At 48.6% G+C, this 23,603-nt stretch overlaps 1 protein-coding gene and 1 non-coding gene across 6 annotated transcripts in view; one reads left to right on the forward strand and one right to left on the reverse strand.

Annotated features, from left to right (window-relative positions):
- The window catches only part of ITGAL (integrin subunit alpha L), a 53,014-nt gene extending 38,015 nt beyond the window's left edge, over positions 1–14,999 (reverse strand). For 2 of the 5 annotated variants that reach the window (XM_021933277.2, XM_009198842.4), the window contains exons 1-9: positions 14,764–14,999; positions 13,353–13,455; positions 12,290–12,384; positions 12,110–12,177; positions 8,888–9,005; positions 8,636–8,766; positions 5,929–6,074; positions 3,122–3,254; positions 2,818–2,968 (exon numbers count right to left, since the gene is read on the reverse strand). In XM_021933277.2, the coding sequence (XP_021788969.2) occupies positions 2,818–2,968; positions 3,122–3,254; positions 5,929–6,074; positions 8,636–8,766; positions 8,888–9,005; positions 12,110–12,177; positions 12,290–12,384; positions 13,353–13,455; positions 14,764–14,824 (1,006 nt within the window). In that variant the 5' untranslated portion in view covers positions 14,825–14,999. Of the gene's footprint in view, positions 1–2,817; positions 2,969–3,121; positions 3,255–5,928; positions 6,075–8,635; positions 8,767–8,887; positions 9,006–12,109; positions 12,178–12,289; positions 12,385–13,352; positions 13,456–13,990; positions 14,243–14,763 lie in introns of those variants that run through there. The other 3 variants (XM_009198844.4, XM_031658316.1, XM_021933278.2) reach the window with 3 other exon arrangements.
- On the forward strand, positions 3,882–3,942 carry LOC116271357. The gene has a single exon (XR_004179920.1). It is a non-coding gene; the product is annotated as a U7 small nuclear RNA (small nuclear RNA).
- Positions 15,000–23,603: the final 8,604 nt, after the last annotated feature.

Consider the following 23,603-nt stretch of genomic DNA (forward strand, 5'->3'; position numbering starts at 1 on the left):
GGCTGCAACCTCCACCCCCAGGTTCAAGCGATTATCCTGCCTCAGCCTCCTGAGTAGCTGGGACTAGAAGCACACACCACCACGCCTGGCTAATTTTTTTAGTAGAGACGGGGTTTGGGGTTTCACTGTGTTAGACAGGATGATCTTGATCTCCTGACCTCTTGATCCGCCCACTTTGGCCTCCCAAAGTGCTGGGATTACATGCGTAAGCCACTGTGCCTGGCCAGAGAGTGAATTTTTAAAAAAAAATTTTTTTTAAATTCACTTTTCATTTTTATTATTTATTTAGACATGGGGTCTTGCTATGCTGCCCAGACTGGACCATTGCTCTTTTTTTCTTTTTTCTTTTTTTTTTTTTTTTTTTTGAGACAGAATTTTGCTTTCGTCACCCAGGCTGGAGTGCAGTGTCACAATCTCAGCTCACTGTGACCTCTGCCTCCTGGGTTCAAGTGATTCTCCTGCCTTAGCCTCCCAAGTAGCTGGGATTACAGGCACCCGCCGCCACACCCAACTAATTTTTGTATTTTTAATAGAGACTGGGTTTCACCATGTTGGTCAGGCTGGTCTCAAACTCCTGACCTCAAGTGATCCGCCCACCTAGGCCTCCCAGAGTGTTGGGATAACAGGCATGAGCCCCCGCTCTCAGCCCATTGCTTCTTTTTTTTTTTTTTTTTTTCCTGAGACGGAGTCTCGCTCTGTCGCCCAGGCTAGAGTGCAGTGGCATAATCTCGGCTTACTGCAAGCTCCACCTCCCAGGTTCACACCATTCTCCTGCCTCAGCCTCCCGAGTAACTGGGACTACAGGCGCCCGCCGCCACGCCCGGCTAATTTTTTGTATTTTTAGTAGAGACGGGGTTTCACTGTGTTAGCCAGGATGGTCTCGATCTCCTGACCTCGTGATCCAGCCGCGTAGGCGTCCCAAAGTGCTGGGATTACAGGCGTGAGCCACCGCGCCCGGCCAGCCCATTGCTTCTTTAACTGAACTGAACACCAAGGCTGTGTCCTAGCAAAGGAGACTTTCCTGTAGGAATCACATATCTTTCAGCCAAGTAAGCTTCCTGGGGAAATGCCCTCCATAATCAGTCCTCCATCCGGTGACCACGATACAAATCTTTTCTTATCTTAGGCCAGGAAAGAAGACTTGTGGGTTCTTCACACTGGCCCCTGCCGTCTGCCCTTCTGAAGTAATGTGGAGCCTCAGATAAGTGACAGCAAGACATTGAGCAAGAAGGGGGAGGAATTATATTCACTCTGCAGGGCTCAGATCACACCAGCAAGACATAGGTCAGTCCTGGATCAACCTGAGCTCCAAGAGAAGATGGAATTTCAGAAAGAAATATCACAGAGGGCCGGGTGTGGTGGCTCACGCCCATAATCCTAACACTTTAGGAGGCCGAGGCGGGCAGATTGCTTGGGGCCAGGAATTCGAGACCAGCCTGGGCAACATAGCGAGACCCCTGCCTCTACAAAAAGTACCAAATGAAAAAAAAAAATTAGCCAGGTGTGGTATCATATACCTATAGTCCCAGCTACTTGGGAGGCTGAGGTGGGAGGATCACCTGATCCTGGAAGGCTAAGGCTGCAGTGAACTGTGATCATGCCACTGTACCCCAGCCTGGGTGACAGAGTGAGACCCTGTGAAAGAAAAGCAAAAAAAAGAGGCCAGGTGCAGAGGCTCTACTAAAAAATACTAAAAAATACAAAAATACAAAAAATTAGCTGGGCGTGGTGGTGGGTGCCTGTGGTCCCAGCTACTCGGGAGGCTGAGGCAGGAAAATGGCGTGAACCTGGGAAGTGGAGCTTGCAGTGAGCTAAGATCGTGTGACTACACTCCAGCCTGGGCAACAGAGCGAGACTCTGTCTCAAAAAAAAAACAAAAAGAATAGAAAAGAAAGAGAAGAGAAAAGAAGAGAAGAGGAGGGGAGGGGAGGGACAGGGAAGGAAGGGAGGAAGGAAGGAAGGAGAGAAAGAAGGAAGAGAAAGGAAGATCACAGAGGCTGCTCCCAAATGACCCTCTCCTAAATTCCTTCTAAAGGTCTGTTTTATTTAGGTAAGCCCTTAGCACAAGATCAGATATTCAGTAAGTGCTTATTATTATTTGTGTTTCTAATATGATGTCCTAGGGGAGGTCTTTTGTTCTTTTTTTTTTTTTTTTTTTTTGAGACTGAGTCTCACTCTGTTGCCTACCAGGCTGGAGTGCAATGGCGTGATCTCGGCTCACTGCAACCTCCGCCTCCTGGGTTCAAGCAATTCTCCTGCCTCAGCCCCCTGAGTAGCTGGGATTACAGGCGTGCGCCACCATGCCCAGCTAATTTTTGTATTTTTAGTAGAGACGGGGTTTTGCCACGTTGGCCAGGCTGGTCTCGATCTTCTGACTTCAGGTGATCTGCCCGCCTCGGCCTCCCAAAGGGCTGAGATTACAGGTGTGAGCCACCGCGCTCAGCCGTTTTCGTTTTTTGTTTTTTGTTTCTTGAAATGGAGTCTTCCTCTGCCACCCAGACTGGAGTGCAGTGGTGCGATCTTGGCTCACTGCGTCCTCTGCCTCCTGAGTTCAAGAGATTCTTGTGCCTCAGCCTCCTGAGTAGCTGGGATTACAGGCACTCACCACCACACCTGGCCATTTTTTGTATTTTTAGTATAGATGGGGTTTCTCCATGTTGCCCAGGCTGGTCTCAAACTCCTGGGCTCAATTGATCCGCCTGCCTCAGCCTCCCAAAGTGCTGGGATTACAGGCGTGATCCGCTGAGCCTGGCCTGATGTCCCAGGGGAATTTCTGTATTCAGCCTCCCGAGCCCTCTCCCAGGGCCTGTCACTCACCCTCAATGACATAGATCTTCTTCTGCAGCTCAGTGAATAGATCTTTCAGCTTCTCAAATGTGTCCAGAATTTTTACAAACTCGCTCGCAGGTTTTGAGGCAAATTTGTGAAGTGTCTCCTGACTCTCCTTGGTCTGAAAATGCTTTCCAATCTGTGAGGGAGAGGAGAGTGAGGAGCTGAAATCCCCCAAACCTCAGTCCAGTTTGCCATTATTTTCACAAGAGTTTGACCCCAGGAAGAAAGGGGCCTGGGGTTCAGAAAGAGGAGAGGGAAGGCGAGATGTAGGAAGCAGCCGGGACCCTACCCCGATGATGTAGCGGATGATGTCTTTGGCCGCATCGATGTCGCCACTGTCAGTGGCCTCCCCATCTGTGATGATGATGAGCACTTTGGTGGCATCTGGCCGGGCCCCCAGCTCCTCCCGGAACACCTCTGTCCTGTGTCCAGGAAAGGAGGAGGTGAGAGACTCCCCAAAACCAGGGCCTGAGGTCTCCTTCCCCACCTGCTCATCAAGTCACCGCCATACTGGTTACGCAGAAGCCCTTCCTGGATCTCCCAGGCCGGGATTCCAAGCCTGCAACAGTCACCTCTAAACCTCCTTGCTGCCACCCCTTTCCTTCTGGACCAGGGGTCCTCACATTGCATCCTGGGCAGTCCAGAGGGTGTCCCAGAGCCCATGGGCAGGAGGAGGAGGTTTTGTGAGAAATGACTCTGGGCTTCCCACCCTCCATTGCAACCACATGGCCACCACTCTTTAATCAGTTACAGATGTTGATCCAAGTGAGATTTCAATGTGGAAGAGAGGGTCCCACAGCTTAAGAAAATTGGGGAGTCACTCTTCCAGAGCAAACTCTTCCAGCACCTCCTCTGCCTTCCCATAGTACCCAGCCCGCCTCCGGATCTCTACTATAGCAGTGAACCCAATGAATTACCATGACTTCTCTGTCAATTTTCCCCCTAAACCATGAGCTCCTCAAGGAAAGGACCATGTTGGATTTGTTGCTTTATCTCTGGCTCCCAGCAGAGAGGAGGTGCTTGTGCATGTGAGATGAAGGAGGGAGAACCAGTGTTACAGTTCTTTTAGATTTTGTCTAGCAGGCTTTCTGTTTTTTGTTAAAATCCTCCACCCTCCAAAAAATTTAAAAAATAGGCCGGGCGCGGTGGCTCAAGCCTGTAATCCCAGCACTTTGGGAGGCCGAGACGGGTGGATCACGAGGTCAAGAGATCAAGACCATCCTGGCTAACACGGTGAAACCCCGTCTCTACTAAAAAAAAAAAAACAAAAAACAAAAAACTAGCCGGGCGAGGTGGCGGGCGCCTGTAGTCCCAGCTACTCGGGAGGCTGAGGCAGGAGAATGGCGTAAACCTGGGAGGCAAAGCTTGCAGTGAGCTGAGATCCGGCCACTGCACTCCAGCCTGGGCCGCGACAGAGCGAAACTCCGTCTCAAAAAAAAATAAATAAATAAATGAAGAAGGGAGAACTGAACACCAGATGGGCCAAGGCTAAAGTTTTCTGTCCTGGGAGTTCCAGACCAGTCTGGGCAACATAGCGAGACCCCAACTCTACAAAGATGAAAACAATTAGCCAGGCATGGTGGTGTGTGATTGTAGTCTCTACTCAGGAGGCTGAGGCAGGAGGTTCGCTTGAGCCCAGGAGTTTAAGGCTACAGTGAGCTAGGATCACGTCACTGCACTCCAGCCTGGGCAACAGACTGAGACTTGACTCTAAAAAAAAGAAAAATAAAATTCCTGCCTTGTCCACAACCTCCCTCTGAGTAAGCTGGGTTGGCCATAGCTCTTGCTGAAACAGCAGCGAGATGTGAACCGTCTTACCCATGAACACCTGCTATCAAGACCTCTGGTTCTATCTGGATGCAAAATGCTTCTCCAATCTCCATCCACACAGACATGGGCCTATTGTGGGTCCCGTTCATGGATTTCCACCCTGGCTTAGACAACCATTGTCTCTATCTGGATTTTTCAATAGCGTCCTAACTGGCCCTATCGCTTCCCCCCGCCTTTGCCCCCTCTACAGTCTAATATCAACCCCGCAGCCAGAGGGACCTTTTAAAAAACATAAATCAGATCATCACTCTTCTACTCAAAACCTCTAATGACTTCTCATCTTACTCAGAGGAAAGCCAAAGTCCTCACTATGGCCTCCAAGTCACTAACCCATCCAGACCCTCATGATCTCTCCGACCTCATCACCTACTATTTTCCCCCTCTCACTTATTTCTCTCCAGCCACATTGGTGTCCTGGCTCTTCATTTTTAAATTATTTTTTATTTTTTAGAGATAGGATCTTGCTCTGTTGCCCAGGCTGGAGTGCAATGATGTGATCATAGCTCACTGCAGCTTCAAACTCCTGGCTCATAGGCCGGGTGTGGTGACTCACACCTGTAGTCCCAGCCTCCGAAGTAGCTGGGACTACAGCACTCAAAGTGCTGTAAATCCCAGCACCTTGGGAGGGCAAGGCAGGTGGATCACCTGAGGTCAAGAGTTTGGGCCGGGCGCGGTGGCTCAAGCCTGTAATCCCAGCACTTTGGGAGGCCGAGACGGGCGGATCACGAGGTCAGGAGTTTGAGACCAGCCTGGCCAACATGGTAAAAGCCCATCTCTACTAAAAATACAAAAAAATATTAGCCGGGTATGGTGGCACAGGTCTGTAATCCCAGCTACTTGGGAGGCTGAGGCAGGAGAATGGCTTGAACCTGGGAGGCGGAGGTTACAGTGAGCCGAGATCGTGCCAATGCACTACAGCCTGGGCAACAAGAGCAAAACTCAGTCTCAAAAAACAAAAACAAAAATCAACCAAACAAACAAAAACTTTTGGGCTCAAGAGATCCTCCCACCCCAGCTTCCCAAAGCACTGGGATTACAGATTGTGCACCTGGCTTAGAGTTTCTCTTTTGGATTTAATTAGTACAGAGTAGATTTCTGTTATGTACAACCAAAAGAACCTGCAGTAAAATTGTTCCACTTTAATTCAGACAATAAACTGCCCCTTGCTGTACCTACCTACTGAGTTCCCGCGCCCTGCAGCTGGAAGAGGGTAGATCACCCAGAACAAATGACTGGACACGCGCTCTCCTGCAAAAGGGAACTCACGCGACATAGTTGATGGCACCAAAGGTGTTGGTCAACAGCAACATGTGCTTTACATGCTCCAGCAGAGTATCAGGGTCCTTCTGTTTAACATAATCTGAGAAATCAAATTCCGTTTTGTAGCTTGTGGAAAACTGAACAGCAGCAAACTAGAAAAGGAAGGAAGAAATGATATTCAATTATATATCCCTTTCCATTTGTCTGTTCCAAACTTTTCTTTTCTTTTTTTTTTTTTTTTTGAGATGGAGTTTCACTCTTGTTGCTCAGGCTAGAGTGCAGTGGCATGATCTTGGCTCACTGCAACCTCTGCCTCCCGGGTTCCAGCGATTTTCGTGCCTCAGCCTCCCAAGTAGCTGTGATTACAGGCACGTGCCACCACACCTGACTATTTTGTGTGTGTGTGTATTCTCAGTAGAGACGGTGTTTCACCGTATTGGTCAGGCTGGTCTCGAACTCCTGACTTCAGGTGATCCACCTGCCTCAGCCTCCCAAAGTGTGGGATTACAGGCGTGAGCCACAGTGCCCAGCCCCAAACTCTACTTCTTCTTTTTCAAGACAGGGTCTTGTTCTGTCTCCCAGGCTAGAGTGCAGGGCACAACCATAGCTCACTACAGCCTCAGCCTCCCAGGCTCGAGCCATCCTCCCTCATCAGCCTCCGAAATAGCTGGGACTACAGGCACATGCCACCACATTGGGCTAGCTTTTATTTTTTGTAGAAATGGGGTCTTGCTATGTTGCCTAGGCTGGTCTCGAACTCCTGGCTTCAAGTGATCCTCCCGGCTAAGCCTCCCAATGTGCTGGGATTACAGGTGTGAGCCACTGTGCCTGGCTCAATGTCTTCTTATGCAGGACCTGGGCAACTCAACTCCACATCCTTGCCTTAGATAATTCTTTTGAAAATGAGGCAATATACAAATAAGCACAGAAATAAAACGAAATAAACCTTGCTCCCTCATGTAATACTGTGTGTTGAGCTCCTATTCTCTGGGTCCACCTATGTCACTGACAGGGATGGGTTCCAGTAGCCATATTTCTGCTGAGTGACCGTGCTTAACTAGACACAGTTGGCTGCGCCAGGGATCAACACCTGACTGAAGCTAGGCCAGCCAGAGCTTCTTCTCTGAGAACTGGGAATTTGCAAAGGGAGGCGTTGGCTGAGGGAAAGGTAAAAAGCCCTCTTGGAACTTTAACATGTGAACTTAGGAGCTTTCCATAGGTCCATGTGGTCTAAAGGTGCTAAGGGAGCCAGTCTACAGAGACTGAGAAAAGAGAATAAGGAAGCAAAGACTCAAAAAGAAACAGAAATGAGAACTAGCTGGGCACAGTGGCTCATGCCTGTAACCCCAGCACTTTGGGAGGCCGAGGCAGGAGGATCTCTTGAGACGTCCAGGAGTTTGAGATCAGTCTGGGCAACACAATGATAAACCATCTCTACAGAAAATTTAAAAATTAGCCACGCATGGGCCAGGCGCAGTGGTTCATGCCTGTAATCCCAGCACTTTGGGAGGCCGAGGCGGGCGGATCACGAGGTCAGGAGATCGAGACCATCCTGGCTAACACGGTGAAACTCCGTCTCTACTAAAAATACAAAAAATTAGACGGGCATGGTGGTGGGCGCCTGTAGTCCCAGCTACTCCAGAGGCTGAGGCAGGAAAATGGCGTGAACCTGGGAGGCGGAGCTTGCAGTGAGCCAAGATCGCGCCACTGCACTCCAACCTGGGCGACAGAACGAGACTCCGTCTCAAAAAAATAAATAAAAAATAAAAATAAATAAAAAATAAAAATTAGTCACGCACAGTGGTGCACACGGGTAGTCCCAGCTGCTTGGGAGGATCATTTGAGCACATGAGTTTGAGGCTACAGTGAGCTATGATCGTGTCACTGCATTCCAGCCTTGGGGACACAGTGAGACCCTGTCTCAAAAAGAAAAAAAGGCCGTGCACGGTGACTCACGCCTGTAATCCCACACTTTGGGAGGTCAAGGTGGGTGGATCACAAGGTCAGGAGTTTGAGACCAGCCTGGCCAACATGGTGAGACCCCGTCTCTACTAAAAATACAAAAATCAGCTGGGCATAGTGGCAGGTGCCTGTAATCCCAGCTACTTGGGAGGCTGAGGCAGGAGACTCGCTTGAACCCGGGAGGCGGAGGTTTCAGTGAGTTGAGATTGTGCCATTGCACTCCAGTCTGGGCAACAAGAGTGAAACTCCATCTCAAGAAAAAAAAAAAGGCCAGGCGCGGTGGCTCAAGCCTGTAATCCCAGCACTTTGGGAGGCCGAGACGGGCGGATCACAAGGTCAGGAGATCGCGACCATCCTGGCTAACACGGTGAAACCCCGTCTCTACTAAAAAATACAACAAAAACTAGCTGGGCGTGGTGGCGGGCGCCTGTAGTCCCAGCTACTCGGGAGGCTGAGGCAGGAGAATGGCGTAAACCCGGGAGGCAGAGCTTGCAGTGAGCTGAGATCTGGCCACTGCACCCCAGCCTGGGAGACAGAGCCAGACTCCGTCTCAAAAAAAAAAAAAAAAAAACAAGGAAATGAGAACTAGAGAGACTCCTAGAAGCCTTCAACTCCCTGGTTCTTATCCCTTCCAGAGGCCCAGTTATAGCCATGCCCATAGGCTCTGAGGATACCACATACTAAAATTTCCTTTCATGGTTTAAGCCATTCTTGGTTGCCTGCAACCAAGAATCCTAACTAGCATTTTTACCTGGTAGGAAGTGTTGCTGAGTTTCTTCATCACATCCTTCATGAAGTCCAGAATTTTCTGAAATTCATCTGGCTGCAAGCTCATCGAACCATCAAACAGAAATACCAGGTCTACGTTGCCCTTGATACATTCTGCAGAGGCCAGACGCAAGGGACCCAATGAAGCATCTCTGGTGTTTGACCGCCCATGCTGGTTCTCCCTAGGGGCAGCCACTGGGAGGTATTTTTATCCACTGAGTCCCCAGTTCCTTACCCTGAAAACCAGGGCGCCCCTGCAGCATGGCACCCTGCAGATTCTGGTGGAAGAGGTAACACAGGCCACTCAGATAGGTGTTCTGGTCACACGTTCGAGACAGCCCAGGGTCACAGGCCTAAAGGAAGCAAAGGCCAAAGATTTGGGTCTCCTATTTGCTATGTGTCTTCTGGGCACCATCAACCAAGAATAAGAACGTTCAGAGTCCTTTCTCACTTCCTCTATCCAACTGGTTACCAAGGCAAGTCTCTAGTGTCCATCCCTCCCATCCTACCAATGCTCTATGCCAATGGATCCTCACCGCCTGCAGGATAAAGTCTGGACTCCTTAGCTGGGCTTACATTGGGCACGACCCCACATTTCCAGGCCTATCTTCTCCTGGTCCCAATCTCTCTTTCTGTGTTCCAGCCGAATCAAATTATCAAGATTCCCAGAATAAAAGGTGTCTCTTTCTTTCTTTTTCCCTTCCCTTCCCCCTCCCCTCATTTATTTATTTGTTTGTTTGTTTGTTTGTTTCTTCTTTCTCTTTTTCTTTTCTTTCTTTTTCTCTCTCTCTTTCTTTCTCCGTCTTTTTTTTTTTTTTTTTTTTTTGACAGAGTCTCGCTCTGTCGCCCAGTCTGGAGTGCAGTGGCGTGATCTTGGCTCACTGCAACCTCTGCTTCCCAGGTTCAAGCGATTCTCCTGCCTCATCTTCCTGAGTAGCTGGAACTACAGGTGCCCACCACCATGCCCAGTTAATTTTTGTATTTTTAGTAAAGACAGGGTTTCACCATATTGGCCAGGATGGTCTCAAACTCCTGACCTTGTGTCTGTCCACCTCGGCCTCCCAAAGTGCTGGGATTACAGGAGTGAGCCACTGCACCCGGCCTTTTCTTTCTTTCTTTCCTTCCTTCCTTCCCTCCTCTTTCTTTTTCTTCTTTCTTCCTTCCCTTTTCTTTCCTTCCTCTCTATCTCTCTCTCTCCTCCTCTCCCCTCCCTCCCTCCCTTTTTCCCTCCCTCCCTCCCTCCTTTCTTTCTTTCCTTGCTTTCTTTCTTCTTGGGTCTCACTCTCATCACCCAGGCTGGAGTGCAGTGGCACAATCATGGCTCACTGCAGCCTCAACTTCCTGGGCTCAGGTGATCCTCCCACCTCAGCCTCCCAAATAACTGGCACTACAGGCACACGCCACCATGCCCAGCTAATTTTTTTGTAGAGCTGGAGTTTTCCATGTTGCCCAGGCCAGTCTTAAACTCCTAGGCTCAAGCGATCCACCTGCCTCGGCCTCCCAAAGTCATTTCTTTCATTTATGACCCTTTCCTGCCAGATTACAATTTCTTCAAAGTCTGGGCTCGTATCATGGTCATCTTTTCGTTTTGTTTTGCTTTTGTTTTTTTTAGACACAGGTGTCACTCTGTCTCCCTGGCTAGAGTGTAATGGTGTGATCATAGCTCACTGTAGCCTTGAACTCCTGGCCTCAACTGATCCTCCCGAGTAGCTGGGACTACACACGTGTGCCACCATGCCCAGCTAATGAAAAAAACATTTTTTTTTTTTTTTGTAGGGACAGGGTTGACCAGGCTGGTCTTGAACTCCTGGCCTCAATCAATCATCCAGTTTTGGCTTCCCAAAGTGCTGGGGTTACGGGTATAAGCCACCGGCCTGGCCTCATCAACTTTGTATTTCACTCCCCTTCCCCTGTCAGAACCTAGCCTGATGCCTGGCATATAATAGTAGCTAAATAAACAAGTTCTACTTAAACACTGGATCAGTATTTCATTCAGTTTTCTATCTCTCACACAGAAGGATGCTGGCTGGAAACAGCAATGAACTTGGGATCAAATGAGAATTTTGTTCAAATCCTGACTTTACCACTTTACAACCACGTGACCTTGGTCAAGTCTCTTAATCCTTTGGTCCTGTTTCCTCGTGTGTGAAATGTGTACACTGATCCCTATCTCATCTAAGTGTCTTGCGGGGTTAAAAGAAATAAAGTGACAAGGTGTAGTAGCTCATACCTGTAATCCCAGCACTTTGGGAGGCCGAGCCGGGCATATCACCTGAGGTCAGGAGTTCGAGACCAGCCTGACCAACATGGTGAAATTCCATCTCTACTAAAAATACAAAAATTAGCCGGGTATGGTGGCATATGCCTGTAATCCCAGCTACTCTGGAGGCTGAGGCAGGAGAATCATTTGAACTCGGGAGGCAGAATTTGCAGTGAACCGAGATCATGCCACTGCAATCCAGCCGGGGTGACAAGAGTGAAACTCTGTCTCAAAAAAAAAAAAAAAAAAAAAAAGCAGTGTTTCCTAAACTTTAGGCATTTGTGTAATACTTCACAATATCTGCCATATGAGCATACTTTTATTTTCTTAATAGTTTCCTTTAAATTTTTGTTTAACTTCAGCCTTCCTAAGCAATATGATGTAGGAAATTATAAATTTGATGTGCTTGTCATAGATTTTTTTCTAATAAGCCACTAAAGAAATTTATAACCATGAAAACATTAAAAGCTTGTATACCACTAAAAATCATATTGCATATCAATGATCACAGATATTTCATATCTGGAAGAAAAATGAGGTAAGTTCTTGAAAATAGCTGGCTCTGCTGGGTGTGGTGACTCACACCTGTAATCCCAACACTTTGGGAAGCTGAGGCAGGAGGATTCTTCAGCTCAAGACCAGTCTGGGCAACATGGTGACACTCTCTCTCTACAAAAAATATAAAAATTAGCTGGGTGTGGTAGCATGCACCTATAGTCCCACCTAATTGGGAGGCTGAGGCGGGAGGATTACTTGAGCACAGGGAGGTTGAGGCTACAGTGAGGCTGTGATCACGCCACTGCACTCCAGCCTGGGCAATAGAATAATAGAATGAGACCTTGTCTCAAAAACAAAAAAGCTGGCTCATCATTGGTTCTCAATAAACACTAATTGACTCCGATGCCTTTGACTGTCTGTGGGAACTTTTGTCCACATTCTTCCTCTTTTCTTCTCTCATTACTTGGATCGAGCTTCACAGGCTCTGATAACACCACTGTACAAAATTCTTTTTTTTTTTTTTTTTTTTTTTGAGACGGAGTCTGGCTCTGTCGCCCAGGCTGGAGTGCAGTGGCCGGATCTCAGCTCACTGCAAGCTCCGCTTCCCAGGCTTACGCCATTCTCCTGCCTCAGCCTCCCGAGTAGCTGGGACTACAGGCGCCCGCCACGTCGCCCGGCTACACTGTACAAAATTCTTACCAAAACGCTTCCATCTGTGGGATCTGTTGCCAAGGTCATTCCCAAGTACTTGGAGGTATAGTTGGAACCTGTAGGCACCAGAAAGTTGGTCTGGAGGAGCTCAGGCAATCTAGGTGAGCTGGGGCCAGCCTCAGATTCCCCAAGATCCCATTCCTCCCAGCTCACCCCCCAGTTACTCACCTCTCAGGCTGACTGGCAGGCAGTGTCCTGTGCCTGACTGGCACTGATAGAGGCTTCCCGTGCTGTTCCCCTCCCCTGGAGCTCCCACGATGACCCTGGGGAGAAATCTCACCTGTGAGAGGGAGTGGCCCAGATCTGTACCCACCTCCTCCTGCCTGCTCAGGAGGTTCAGATCTCCCGCCTCATCTCTCCAAGCACTGCAGCCATTCCCCTTCAAGAAGGTGCCTCCGGCCGGGCGGGGTGGCTCATGCCTGTAACTTTGGCATGAGGCCAAGGTACTTTGGGAGGCCGACATGGGCAGATCACCTGAGGTCAGGAATTTGAGACTAGCCTGGCCAATATGGTGAAACCCCGTCTCTACTAAAAATACAAAAATGAGCCCGGCATAGTGGCGCATGCCTGTAATCCCAGCTATTCAGGAGGCTGAGGCAGGAGAATGGCTTGAACCTGGGAGGCAGAGATTGCAGTGAGCCGAGATCTAACCGTTGCCCTGCAGCCTGGGTAACAAGAGCAAAACTCCGTGTCAAACAGGAAAAAAAAAAAAAAAAAAAAAAAAGGAAGGTGCCTCCATCCTCACCTCTTCCCTACAGAATCCCAGAGAAATAATTCCAAATGCCAAAATCCTAGAAAATTAAGGTTCCTTTGCATTTACAGTCTTTGAGGCCCAGAGAATGATCCGCCAGAATGTCTCATGACAGGTTCATTCATTCAGTGCTTGATTCAAAAGCCATTCATGGCTTACCTACTGTGTGCTGGGCGGTGGTATATCTAAGAAGGGTTAGTAAGAGAGAACAAACTCCTGGCTTCCAGGCGCTCGCAGGGAAGTAAGGGAGTGTCAGGAACCTACTGGGCAATGCGAAGTGTTTGGGGGCTGGGATCCTTCCCTGTTCTGCACTTCCATGGCCTCCCTGATCGCCTGTGTCCCGCTTTTTGATCCCTCACTCCTATCTCTGAGGATTCCCACCCACCACAGGCTCCTCCAGACGGGAACCCCTGGAGAGCCGCCCCTTGGGGGCTGCCCCAGGGCGGGCATCAGGAGGAGGACTTGCGGGGCACAGCTCACCCGTTTCCGACCTGCAGGACGCGGTATCCAAAGTGCCTCCCGGCGCGCGGTGGGGAGAAGCTCCGCGCGCCCCGCACGTCCAGGTTGTAGCTCGAGGCCGGCGCTGAGGAAGGCAAGGGGCGTCAGCTGCGACCCAGGGACCCCCGCCCTGCACGTGCCCGGCAGGTGGCCGATCCCAGGCCCACCTGGCTCTCGCTCCCCAGGCCGCCCGCGCCCTGCGCTTCCCCTCCAGGGCGTTAACTTTGGGGAATATGGAAGGAGCAACTCCCGGCCCCTCTAGAGCTCTGAAAGCTCTTCCCAGGCCCCGAGAACACAACTTCCCGTTTGGCCTCTCTGCAAAGAAGGAAGGATGAGAAGTTAGAGGCTCCAGAGAGAGGAGCAGACCCAAGGGGCCCCAAGGCAGAGGCTGGCCAAGTTCCCAGGCAGAGGCCAAGATGGGGATGCCCCAGGGCCGGGTGCGCCTCTGCCACCCACTTCTGCGGTCATGGGACCCAGGCGCCTCCTCCCACAGTCTCAGATTGTAGCTCCCCTGATCCCTGGGGGGCTGCCTTCCCACCCCACAGGGCCAGTCTTTTGGAGCGCGGGTAGATCCCAACCCCCTTCCCCCTCAGTCGGCCTGCCCAGGCGCCCTGGCACACCCAGGCTGTCCTTTCCGCCCTGCTTTCTCTCCCGCCGTGGAGTTTAGTTCAGAGCATCCTAGAATGTCATGGAGGCCAGGCCTTCATTTGTTTAGATGAAGAGTGTGGGACTGGAAAGGGGAAAGGACTTGCCTAAAACGCACAGAGGTGGTACCACGGGTGGCCCCAGAACCCAGCACCCTCCTCCCAGCTTTAGCTACTCATTAACTATCTGCCTTTTGTTTGTTTGTTGTTTAAGAGACAGGGTCTTGCTCTGTCATCCAGGCTAGAGTGCATTGGCACAAGCTTGGCTCACTGCAACCTCCGCCTCCTGGAATCAAATGATTCTCATGCCTCAGCCTCCCAAGTAGCTGGGATTACAGGCCTGTACCACCACGCCCAGCTAATTTTACTGTATTTTTAGTAGAGATGAGGTTTTTGCCATGTTGGCCAGTCTGGTCTCAAATTCCTGGCCTCAAGTAATCTGCCCACCTTAGCCTCCTAAAGTGCTGGGATTACAGGCGTGAGCCACAGCACCCAGCCCCATCTGCCTTTTTAAAGAACCCACTGCCCCTTCTTATGTTCCCTTCTCTATCTTTGCTTCCACCCCTTGCCTATTTATTTCTTTTCTTTCCCCATTCCCCACTTTCTCCTTCCAAGATCCCTGGGCCCCGTATCCCTAAGGCCAATTCCACTTTTAGGGGGCAGCTCCTTGTTTACTCCAGCTCCACCAAGCTCTGCAGTTTCTCTGGTCATAGACACATGTCCCTTCCCCTGCCTCCTCCCTTGCCTACCGAAGAAAAAGAACCCAGACAGCAGCGCCATGGTCATCACGGTGATGCAGGAATCCTTCATCCTTCCAGCACTCAAGGGACCTGTGTCCCCAGGGGCAGCGTCAGGAGGCCCGTGGGATTTGCTGGCAACCTAGACAGGGTGAAAGAGGAAAATGATCATGCCCTTTGGCCTCTTACAATGGTACTTTCTCACAGAAGCACTAGGCTGGTGACACTGGCAGGCGGGGAGGGAGGCGTGCCTGCAGGAGTTGTGAAACCGCAAGGGTTCAGGGAGGAAGTGTAAGCAAGTTAGAGACATTTCCTGTGCCTGCTTGCATTTTCACATCATCCAAAAGCTGACAGCATAGCAGGGAGATGACTGTCTCCACTGCTGACATAGTTTCTCACGAACATCCCACCTAAGGGCTCTGTAAAGCTCAGCAGAGGACTGGTCCAATAAACGGTGGCAAAATTACAATGGAATGCTATGCCGCAGTGAAAAAGAATGAGGGAAGGAAAATAAAACAGGAGGAGAAGATGTACATGAACCACTATTAAAGAAAAGAATGGATTACAGAACAGTGTATTTAGTGACCCATTTTGGTTCTGAAATGCAAAATCTAAAGAATTGGAGGCTGGGTTCAGTGGCTCACTGGCTGTAATCCCAGCACTGTGGGACTTCAGGAGGTGGAGGTAAGAGGATCGCCTGAAGCCAGGAATCAAGACCAGCCTGGGCAACAAAGTGAAACTTTGTCTTTTAAAAAAAAAAAAATTGGAGAAAATATTTGCAAATCATATATCTAATAAGGGATTTGTCTCCAGAATATATTTTTTAAAACTCTTATAATTCAACAATAAAAAGACAAATAACCACTTTTTTTTTTGTTTTGTTTTAAATTTTTTGAGACAAGGTCTTGCTCTGTCACCCAAGTGAGAGTGCAGTGGCGCGATCACAGCTCACTGCAACTTTGAACTCCCAGAGTCAAGCAATCCTCCCACCTCTGCTCCTAAGTAGCTGGAACCACAGGTGCATGCCACCATGCCTGGCTAATTTTTCTTTTTTGAGATGGTTTCTCACTATGTTGCCCAGGCTGATCTTGAACTCCTATGCTCAAGTAATCCTCCTGCCTCAGCCTCTCAAAGAGCTGGGATTACAGGTATGAGCCACTGTGCCCAGTTTATTTTTATTTATTTGTTTTAGGCTAGTGAAGTGAAGCAGAGGCAGTGCAGAAGGAACAAAGATATTAGTAACTGGTTGTGCTCAATTAGTTTTAAATGGATGGGTGCGGTGGCTCACACCTCTAATCCCAGCCCTGTGGGAGCCCGAGCCAGGTGGATCACCTGAGGTCAGGAGTTCGAGACCAGCCTGGCCAACATGGTGAAACCCCCGTCTCTACTAAAATTACAAAAATTAGCCAGGCGTGGTGGCACATGCCTGTAATTCCAGCTACTTGAGAGGCTGAGGCAGGAGAATTGCTTGAACCCAGGAGATGGAGGTTGTAGTGAGCCAAGATCTCACCGTTGCATTCCAGCCTGGGCGACAGGGTGAGACTCTGTCTCAAAAAAAAAAAAAAAAAAAAAAAAAAAATTAGTTTTAAACACGACTGCACTCAGACCAACCTACCTAAGTTTCTAAATGAGCAAAGGGGTTGAGTAGACATTTCTCCAATGACATATAAATGGCCAACATGCACATGAAATGATACTCAACATTATTAGTCATTAGAGAAATGCAAATCAAAACCACAGTGAGATACCCTTTACACCTACTTGGATGGTTAGAGTTTAAAACAAAGGAAATAAGAGTTAGTGAAGATGTGAAGAAATTGGAGGCCAAACGCATTGCTGGAAGAAATGTAAAATGGTGTGGATGCTGTGCAAAACACTTTGATGGTTCTTTTTTTTTTTTTTTGAGAGAGGCTTGCCTAGGCTGGAGTGCAGTGGTGTGGTCTCGGCTCTCTGCAGCCTCAACCTTACTGGTTTGAGTCATTCTCCCACCTCAGCCTCTTGAGTAGCTGGAACTACAGTTGCAGGCCACCACACCTGACTAATTTTTTATTTTTTGTAGACATGGGGGTCTCTCTACCTTGCCCAGGCTGGTCTTGAATTTCTGAGCTCGAATGATTTGCCCGCCTCAGCCTCCCGAAGTGTTGGGATTGCACCTAGCCCAACAGTTCTTTAAAAAAGTTAAACATAGGCTGGGCATGGTGGCTCATCCCTGTAATCCCAGCACTTTGGGAGGCTGAGGTGAGAACTCCTGAGTTCAGGAGTTCGAGACCAGCCTGGGCAACATGGAAAAACCCCGTCTCTACTAACAGTACAAAAATTATCCGGGTGTGGTGGTGCGTCCTGTAGTCCCAGCTACTCGCGAGGCTGAGGCGGGAGAATTGCTTGAACCTGGGAGGCAGAGGTTGCAGTGAGCTGAGATCACACCACTGTACTCCAGCCTGGGAAACAGAGTGAGACTCCATCTCAGGAAACAAAAACAGAAAGTTAAACATAGAGTTACTATATGACCCAGAAGTTCTCCTCCGAGGTATATACCCCAAAGAATTGAAATCATATGTTCCTACAAAAACTTATACATGTATGCTCATAGCAGTATCAATAATGACTCATACTAGCCCCAAACTGGAAACAACCCACATGTCTATCAACTGACAAATGGATGAACAAAATAGGGCATAGCCATGCAATGTAATATTATTTGCCTATAAAAAAGAATCAGGCCGGGTGCAGTGATTCATGCCTGTAGTCCCAGCACTGTGGGAGACCAAGGCAGGTAAATCAGCTGAGGTCAGGAGTTCGAGACCAGCCTGGCCGACATGGTGAAACCCCGTCTCTATTAAAAATACAAAAATTAGCCAGGGGTGGTGGCACGGCCTATAGTCCCAGCTATTTGGGAGGCTGAGGCAGGAGAATCGCTTGAACCCGGAGGCAGAGGTTGCCGTGAGTGGCAATCACACCACTGCACTCCTGCCTGGGTGATGGAGTGAGACTCCATCTCAAAAAAAAAAAAAAATAGAGTACTAGTACATACTACTATATGAGTAAGCCTTGAAAATATGCTTAGTGAAAGAAGGCAGCAAAGAAAAATCACATATGGTCTGACTCCAGTAAGTGAAATATCCAGAACAGGCAAATATAGAGAGACAGAAAGCAGGTTGGTGCTTGCCGTGAAAATGGAGGCTAGGGAGTGAGTGCTAATGGGCATAGGGTTTCATTTTAGGTGATGAAATGTTCTGGAAATAGACTGTGGTAGTGATTGCACAATTTCGTGAATCTATTTAAAAACCACTGAATTCTATACTTTTTTTTTTTTTTTTTTTTTTTTTTTGAGACGGAGTCTCGCTCCATCACCCAGGCTGGAGTGCAGTGGCCGGATCTCAGCTCACTGCAAGCTCTGTCTCCCAGGTTTATGCCATTCTCCTGCCTCAGCCTCCCGAGTAGCTGGGACTCCAGGCGCCCGCCACCTCACCCGGCTAGTTTTTTTGTATTTTTAGTAGAGACGGGGTTTCACCGTGTTAGCCAGGATGGTCTCGATCTCCTGACCTCGTGATCCGCCCGTCTCGGCCTCCCAAAGTGCTGGGATTACAGGCTTGAGCCACTGCGCCCGGCCAATACTTTTTTTTTTTTAAATTTTTGATATAGGATCTTGTTCTGTCACCCAGGCTGGAGTGCAGTGGTGCAATCATGGCTCACTGCAGCCTCGACTTCCCTGGCTCAAGCAATCCTCCCACCTCACCCTCCCAAGTAGCTGGAACTACAGGTGTGTGCCACCACACCCAACTAACTTTTGTATTTTTTGTAGAGACAGGATTTCACTATGTTGTCTAGGCTGGTCTCAAACTCCTGGGCTCAATTGATCCTCTCTCCTTAGCCTCCCAAAGTGCAGCCACTGTGCCTGGTGAATTGTATACTTTAGAATGGTGAGTTTTATGGTATGTGAATTGTATCTCAATAAAAAATAAACATGAAATTATATATGTATGTACATATTTGTTAAATTGGAAAGGATATACAACTGTACTTTAAACAGTGGTTAGCTCTGCAGAATGAGGTTTATACATTTCTATATGGTCTGCATATTTTTTTACAACGAGGACGTATAACTTTACCATTAAAAAAATTAGCTAGGCGTGGTGCCTCACACCTGTAATCCCAGCACTTTGGGAGACCGAGGCGGGCGGAACCCCTGAGGTCAGGAGTTTGAGACCAGTCTGGCCAACATGGTGAAACCCCGCCTCTACTAAAAATACAAAAATTAGCTGGGTGTGGTGGCGTGTGCCTGTAATCCCAGCCACTTGGGAGGCTGAGGCAGGAGAATAGCTTAAATCTAGGAGGCGGAGGTTGCAGTGAGACGAGATCGCGCCATTGCACTCCAGCCTGGGCGACTGGGCAAGACTCTGTCTCAAAAAAAAAAAACAAAAACCCTGGGCGCCATGGCTTATGCCTGTAATCCCAGCACTTTGGGAGGCCAAGTTGGGTGGATCACCTGAGGTCGGGAGTTCAAGACCAGCCTGACTAACATGGAGAAACCCTGTCTCTACTAAAAATACAAAATTACCCGGGTGTGGTGGCGCATGCCTGTAATCCCAGTTACTCGGGAGGCTGAGGCAGGAGAATCACTTGAACCCAGGAGGTGGAAGTTGCAGGGAGCCCAGAGTGCACCATTGCACTCCAGTCTGGGCAACAGGAGCGAAACTCTGTCTCGGAAAAAAAAAAAACAAAAAAAAAAAAAAACAATTAAACTACCTTTAAAAAGCACAAAAATATTAGCCAGGCATGGTGGCTTACACCTGTAATTGCAGCCCTTTGGGAAGCCAAGGTGGAAGGATTGCTTGAGCTCAGGAGTTTGAGACCAGCCTGGGCAATTTAGCAAGACCTCGTGTCTACTAAAAATAAAAATAAAAAATTAGCCAAGCGTGCTGGTGTATGCCTGTAGTCCTAGCTACTTGGGAAACTGACGTGGGAGGATCACTTGAGCCCAGGTGGTAGAGGCTGCAGTGAGCTGTGATCAGACCACTGCACTGCAGCCTGGGTGACAGAGCGATACCCTATCTTTATACACAAACAAGCAAACAAACCAAAACATAAAAATATTTAAAACACAACAGAGTAAGGAACTGTATTCGTTTATAAGACATTGGGAAGGATCTTCAGATTCTCCCTGTGCTGTGAAGAAATCCTGTTCAACCTGCAAAGACGTCATTGCCCTGAGGAAGCCTTTTTCAGGCAGATTATCTATTATCTGTACTGCCAGGTGGTTGGAACGGAACAAGCTGGCTTGTGGTAATTAGAAGATATTAGATAGTCTTTTGAAAATTCAGTTACGATCAGATAATTCAGGCTGATTTCTTTGATTCTCTGTAGAGCAGTTCCAACCAAATTCTTTTGTTTTGTTCTGAAATTACAAAAAGAATATACATTTTTAAATTCAAGCACTATGAAATGTGTAAAGAAGAATAAGTATTGTCTTAATGTCCACTCTCCATCCCTAAACCCCAGGAGGAATCATTGTTAACAATTGAAGCCATATATTTTTCATGAATTAAGAAAAACTTAGGCCGGGCACTGTGGCTCAAGCCTGTAATCCCAACACTTTTGGACGCTGAGGTGGGCAGGTCGCCTGAGGTCAGGAGTTGAAGACCAGCCTGGCCAACATGGTGAAACCTCGTCTCTACTAAAAATGCAAAAATTAGCCGGGCATTGTGGCGCGCGCCTATAATCCCAGCTACTCAGGAGGCTGAGACAGGAGAATCACATGAACCTTGGAGGCGCAGATTGCAGTGAGCCGAGATCAAGCCACTGCACTGTAGCCTGCGCAACAGAGCGAGATTCTGTCTCAAAAAAAAAAAAAAGAAAGAAAGAAAAAGAAAAGAAAAAAATTGAGTTGTTAGTTAACCATACAGGTTTGACCTGTTTGGAAAAACTGTAATTATCTCACCACAGAACATCCAACTGAGAATTAATGGCTAAGTCAGCCGTCTCCTGTGTGAAGGTTTTCCCTCAGGCTATCTTCAAAATTTAGATACTTGAATTAGGGTTTAAGTTTCAGCAGGCAAGCTTATACATATTTATCACATTATGTTTTCAGATTTAAAATAAGCAAGGCTGGGCATAGGTGGCTCATGCCTGTAATCCCAACACCTTGGGAGGCCGAGGCGGGTAGATAATTGGAGATCAGGAGTTCGAGACCAGCCTGGACAACATGGTAAAACCCTGTCTCTACTAAAAATACAAAAATTAGCTGGGCATGGTGGCACATGCTTGTAATCCCAGCTACTCGGGAGGCTGAGGCATGAGAATCGCTTGAACCCAGGAGGCGGAGGTTGTAGTGAGCCAAGATCATGTCACTCCACTCCAGCCTGGATAACAGAGTGAGACTCTGACCCAAGAAAGAAAGAAAGAAAGTGAGGGAGAGACAGGGGGAGAGAGAGAGAGAGAGAGAGAGAAAGAAAGAAAGAAAAAGAGAAAGGAAGGAAGGAAGGAAGGAAGGAAGGAAGGAAGGAAGGAAGGAAAAGGAAGAAAAAGAAGAATGGCAGTTGCTAGGGGCTGGGAGGATCAGGAAACAGTGGGTAGGGGTGTGGGTGGGGAAAGCCAGATCATGTCACTTTCTTGTTCAGAACTCTCCAGTGTAGCCAGGGGCAGTGGCTCACACCTGTAACCCCAGCACTTTGGGAGGCCGAGGTGGGAGGATCACCTGAGGCCAGGAGTTTGAGACCAGCCTGGGCAACACAGTGAGATCCCCATCTCTAAAACTGAAAGGAAAAATTATAAAAAAGAAAAATAAAAACCTCAGGTGGCTCCATATTTCACTCAAAATACAAGCTAAAGTTCTCACTGTGGCCTACAGAGCCTTAACCCGTCAGAGATCTCGTTTCCTCTCTGACTTCATGGCCCTTTGGCCCTCTCCTCGCCAGTCACGCTGCTGCCCTAGACTATGATCATTCCAGCATGCCTGTTCTCTTGCTTGAATGCTCTTTGCCAAGCAAACCTCATACATGGCCGGGCGCGGTGGCTGATGCCTGTAATCCCAGCACTTTGGGAGGCCGAGGTGGGTGGATCATGAGGTCAGGAGATTGAGACCATCCTGGCCAACATGATGAAACCCTGTCTCTACTAAAAGTACAAAAATTAGCTGGGCATGGCGGCGCGTGCCTGTAGTCCCAACTGCTTGGGAGGCTGAGGCAGGAGAATCTCTTGAACCCAGGAGGCGGAGGTTGCAGAGAGCCAAGATCACACCACTGCACTCTAGCCTGGTGACAAAGCTAGACTCCATCTCAAAAAAAAAAAAAAAGAAAGAAAGCCTCATACATGGCTTGTACCCTTGTACCCTCGTGTCCTTTCGGTCTCTGCTTGACCATCAGCTTCTCCTTTACATTTATAGCCTCCTCCTATACTATCTATTTTATTTTATTTTATTTTTTGATATGGAGTCTCGCTCTTCTGCCCAGGTTGGAGTGCAGTGGCATGATCTTGGCTCACTGCAACTTCCACCTCCGGAGTTCAAGCGATTCTCCTACCTCAGCCTCCTGAGTAGCTAGGATTACAGGTACGCACTGCCATGCCTGGTTAATTTTTGTATTTTTAGTAGAGACGGGGTTTCACCATGTTGGCCAGGCTGGTCTCAAACTCCTGACCTCAGAAGATCCACTTGCCTTGGCCTCCCCAAGTGTGGCGACTATAGGCCTGAGCCACTGTGCCTGACCCCATACTATCTAATTTACTTAGTTGTACAGTTTATTGTCCATTTTTCCTACTAGAATGTAAACTCCACAGAGGAAGTATTATTATTATTTGTTTTTCTTCACTGTTCTATCCCCAGGACCTAAAACAGTGCCTGGAGCATAGTAGATGCTCAGTAAATATTACTGAATGAGTAAATGTTTGGGGTTGCCCCTGCCCCTAAGGAGAGTTAAGAGGCTTTCTCTTTTGCTGGGTGCAGTGGCTCACCCCTGTAATCCCAGCACTTTGGGAGGCTGAGGCAGGCAGATCACAAGATCAGGAGTTCAAGACCAGCCTGACCAACATGGTAAAACCCCATCTCTACTAAAAATACAAAAATTAGCCTGGCATAGTGGCAGGCGCCTGTAATCCCAGCTACTCAGGAGGCTGAGGCAGGAGAATCACTTGAACCCGGGAGTCGGAAGGTGCAGTGAGCCGAGATGGTGCCACTGCACTCCAGCCTGGGCAACAGAGCAAGACTCTGTCTCAAAAAAAAAAAAAAAAAAAAGAGCCTTTTGCTTTTGAAGGTCTAGATTCTTAGAAGCAAAGAGCTGTATTGTCCAAAAGGGATGGGTTGTAGGGGTTGAATGAAGAGGGTTAGGCTGGGCCATGGTGGCTCACGCCTGTAACCCCAGCACTTTGGGAGGCTGAGGTGGGCGGATCACCTGAGGTCAGGAGCTCGAGACCAGCCTGGCCTACATAGCAAAACCCCATCTCTACTAAAAAAAAAAATACATAAAAATTAGCTGGGTAAAGGCCGGGCGCAGTGGCTCATGCCTGTAATCCCAGCACTTTGGGAGGCCGAGACGGGCGAATCACGAGGTCAGGAGATCGAGACCACCCTGGCTAACACAGTGAAACCCCGTCTCTACTAAAAATACAAAAATTAGCCGGGCGTGGTAGCGGGCGCCTGTAGTCCCAGCTACACAGAAGGCTGAGGCAGGAGAATGGTGTGAACCCGGAAGGTGGAGCTTGCAGTGAGTGGAGATCGCGCCACTGCACTCCAGCCTGGGCGACAGAGTGAGACTCCGTCTCAAAAAACAAAACAAAACAAACAAACAAACAAAAAATTAGCTGGGTATGGCCAGGCATAGTGGCTCACACCTGTAATCCCAGTCCTTTGGGAGGCTGAA

This window comes from Papio anubis, chromosome 18, assembly GCF_008728515.1.
Source record: "Papio anubis isolate 15944 chromosome 18, Panubis1.0, whole genome shotgun sequence".
In the NCBI taxonomy this organism is placed as follows: Eukaryota; Metazoa; Chordata; class Mammalia; order Primates; family Cercopithecidae; genus Papio; species Papio anubis.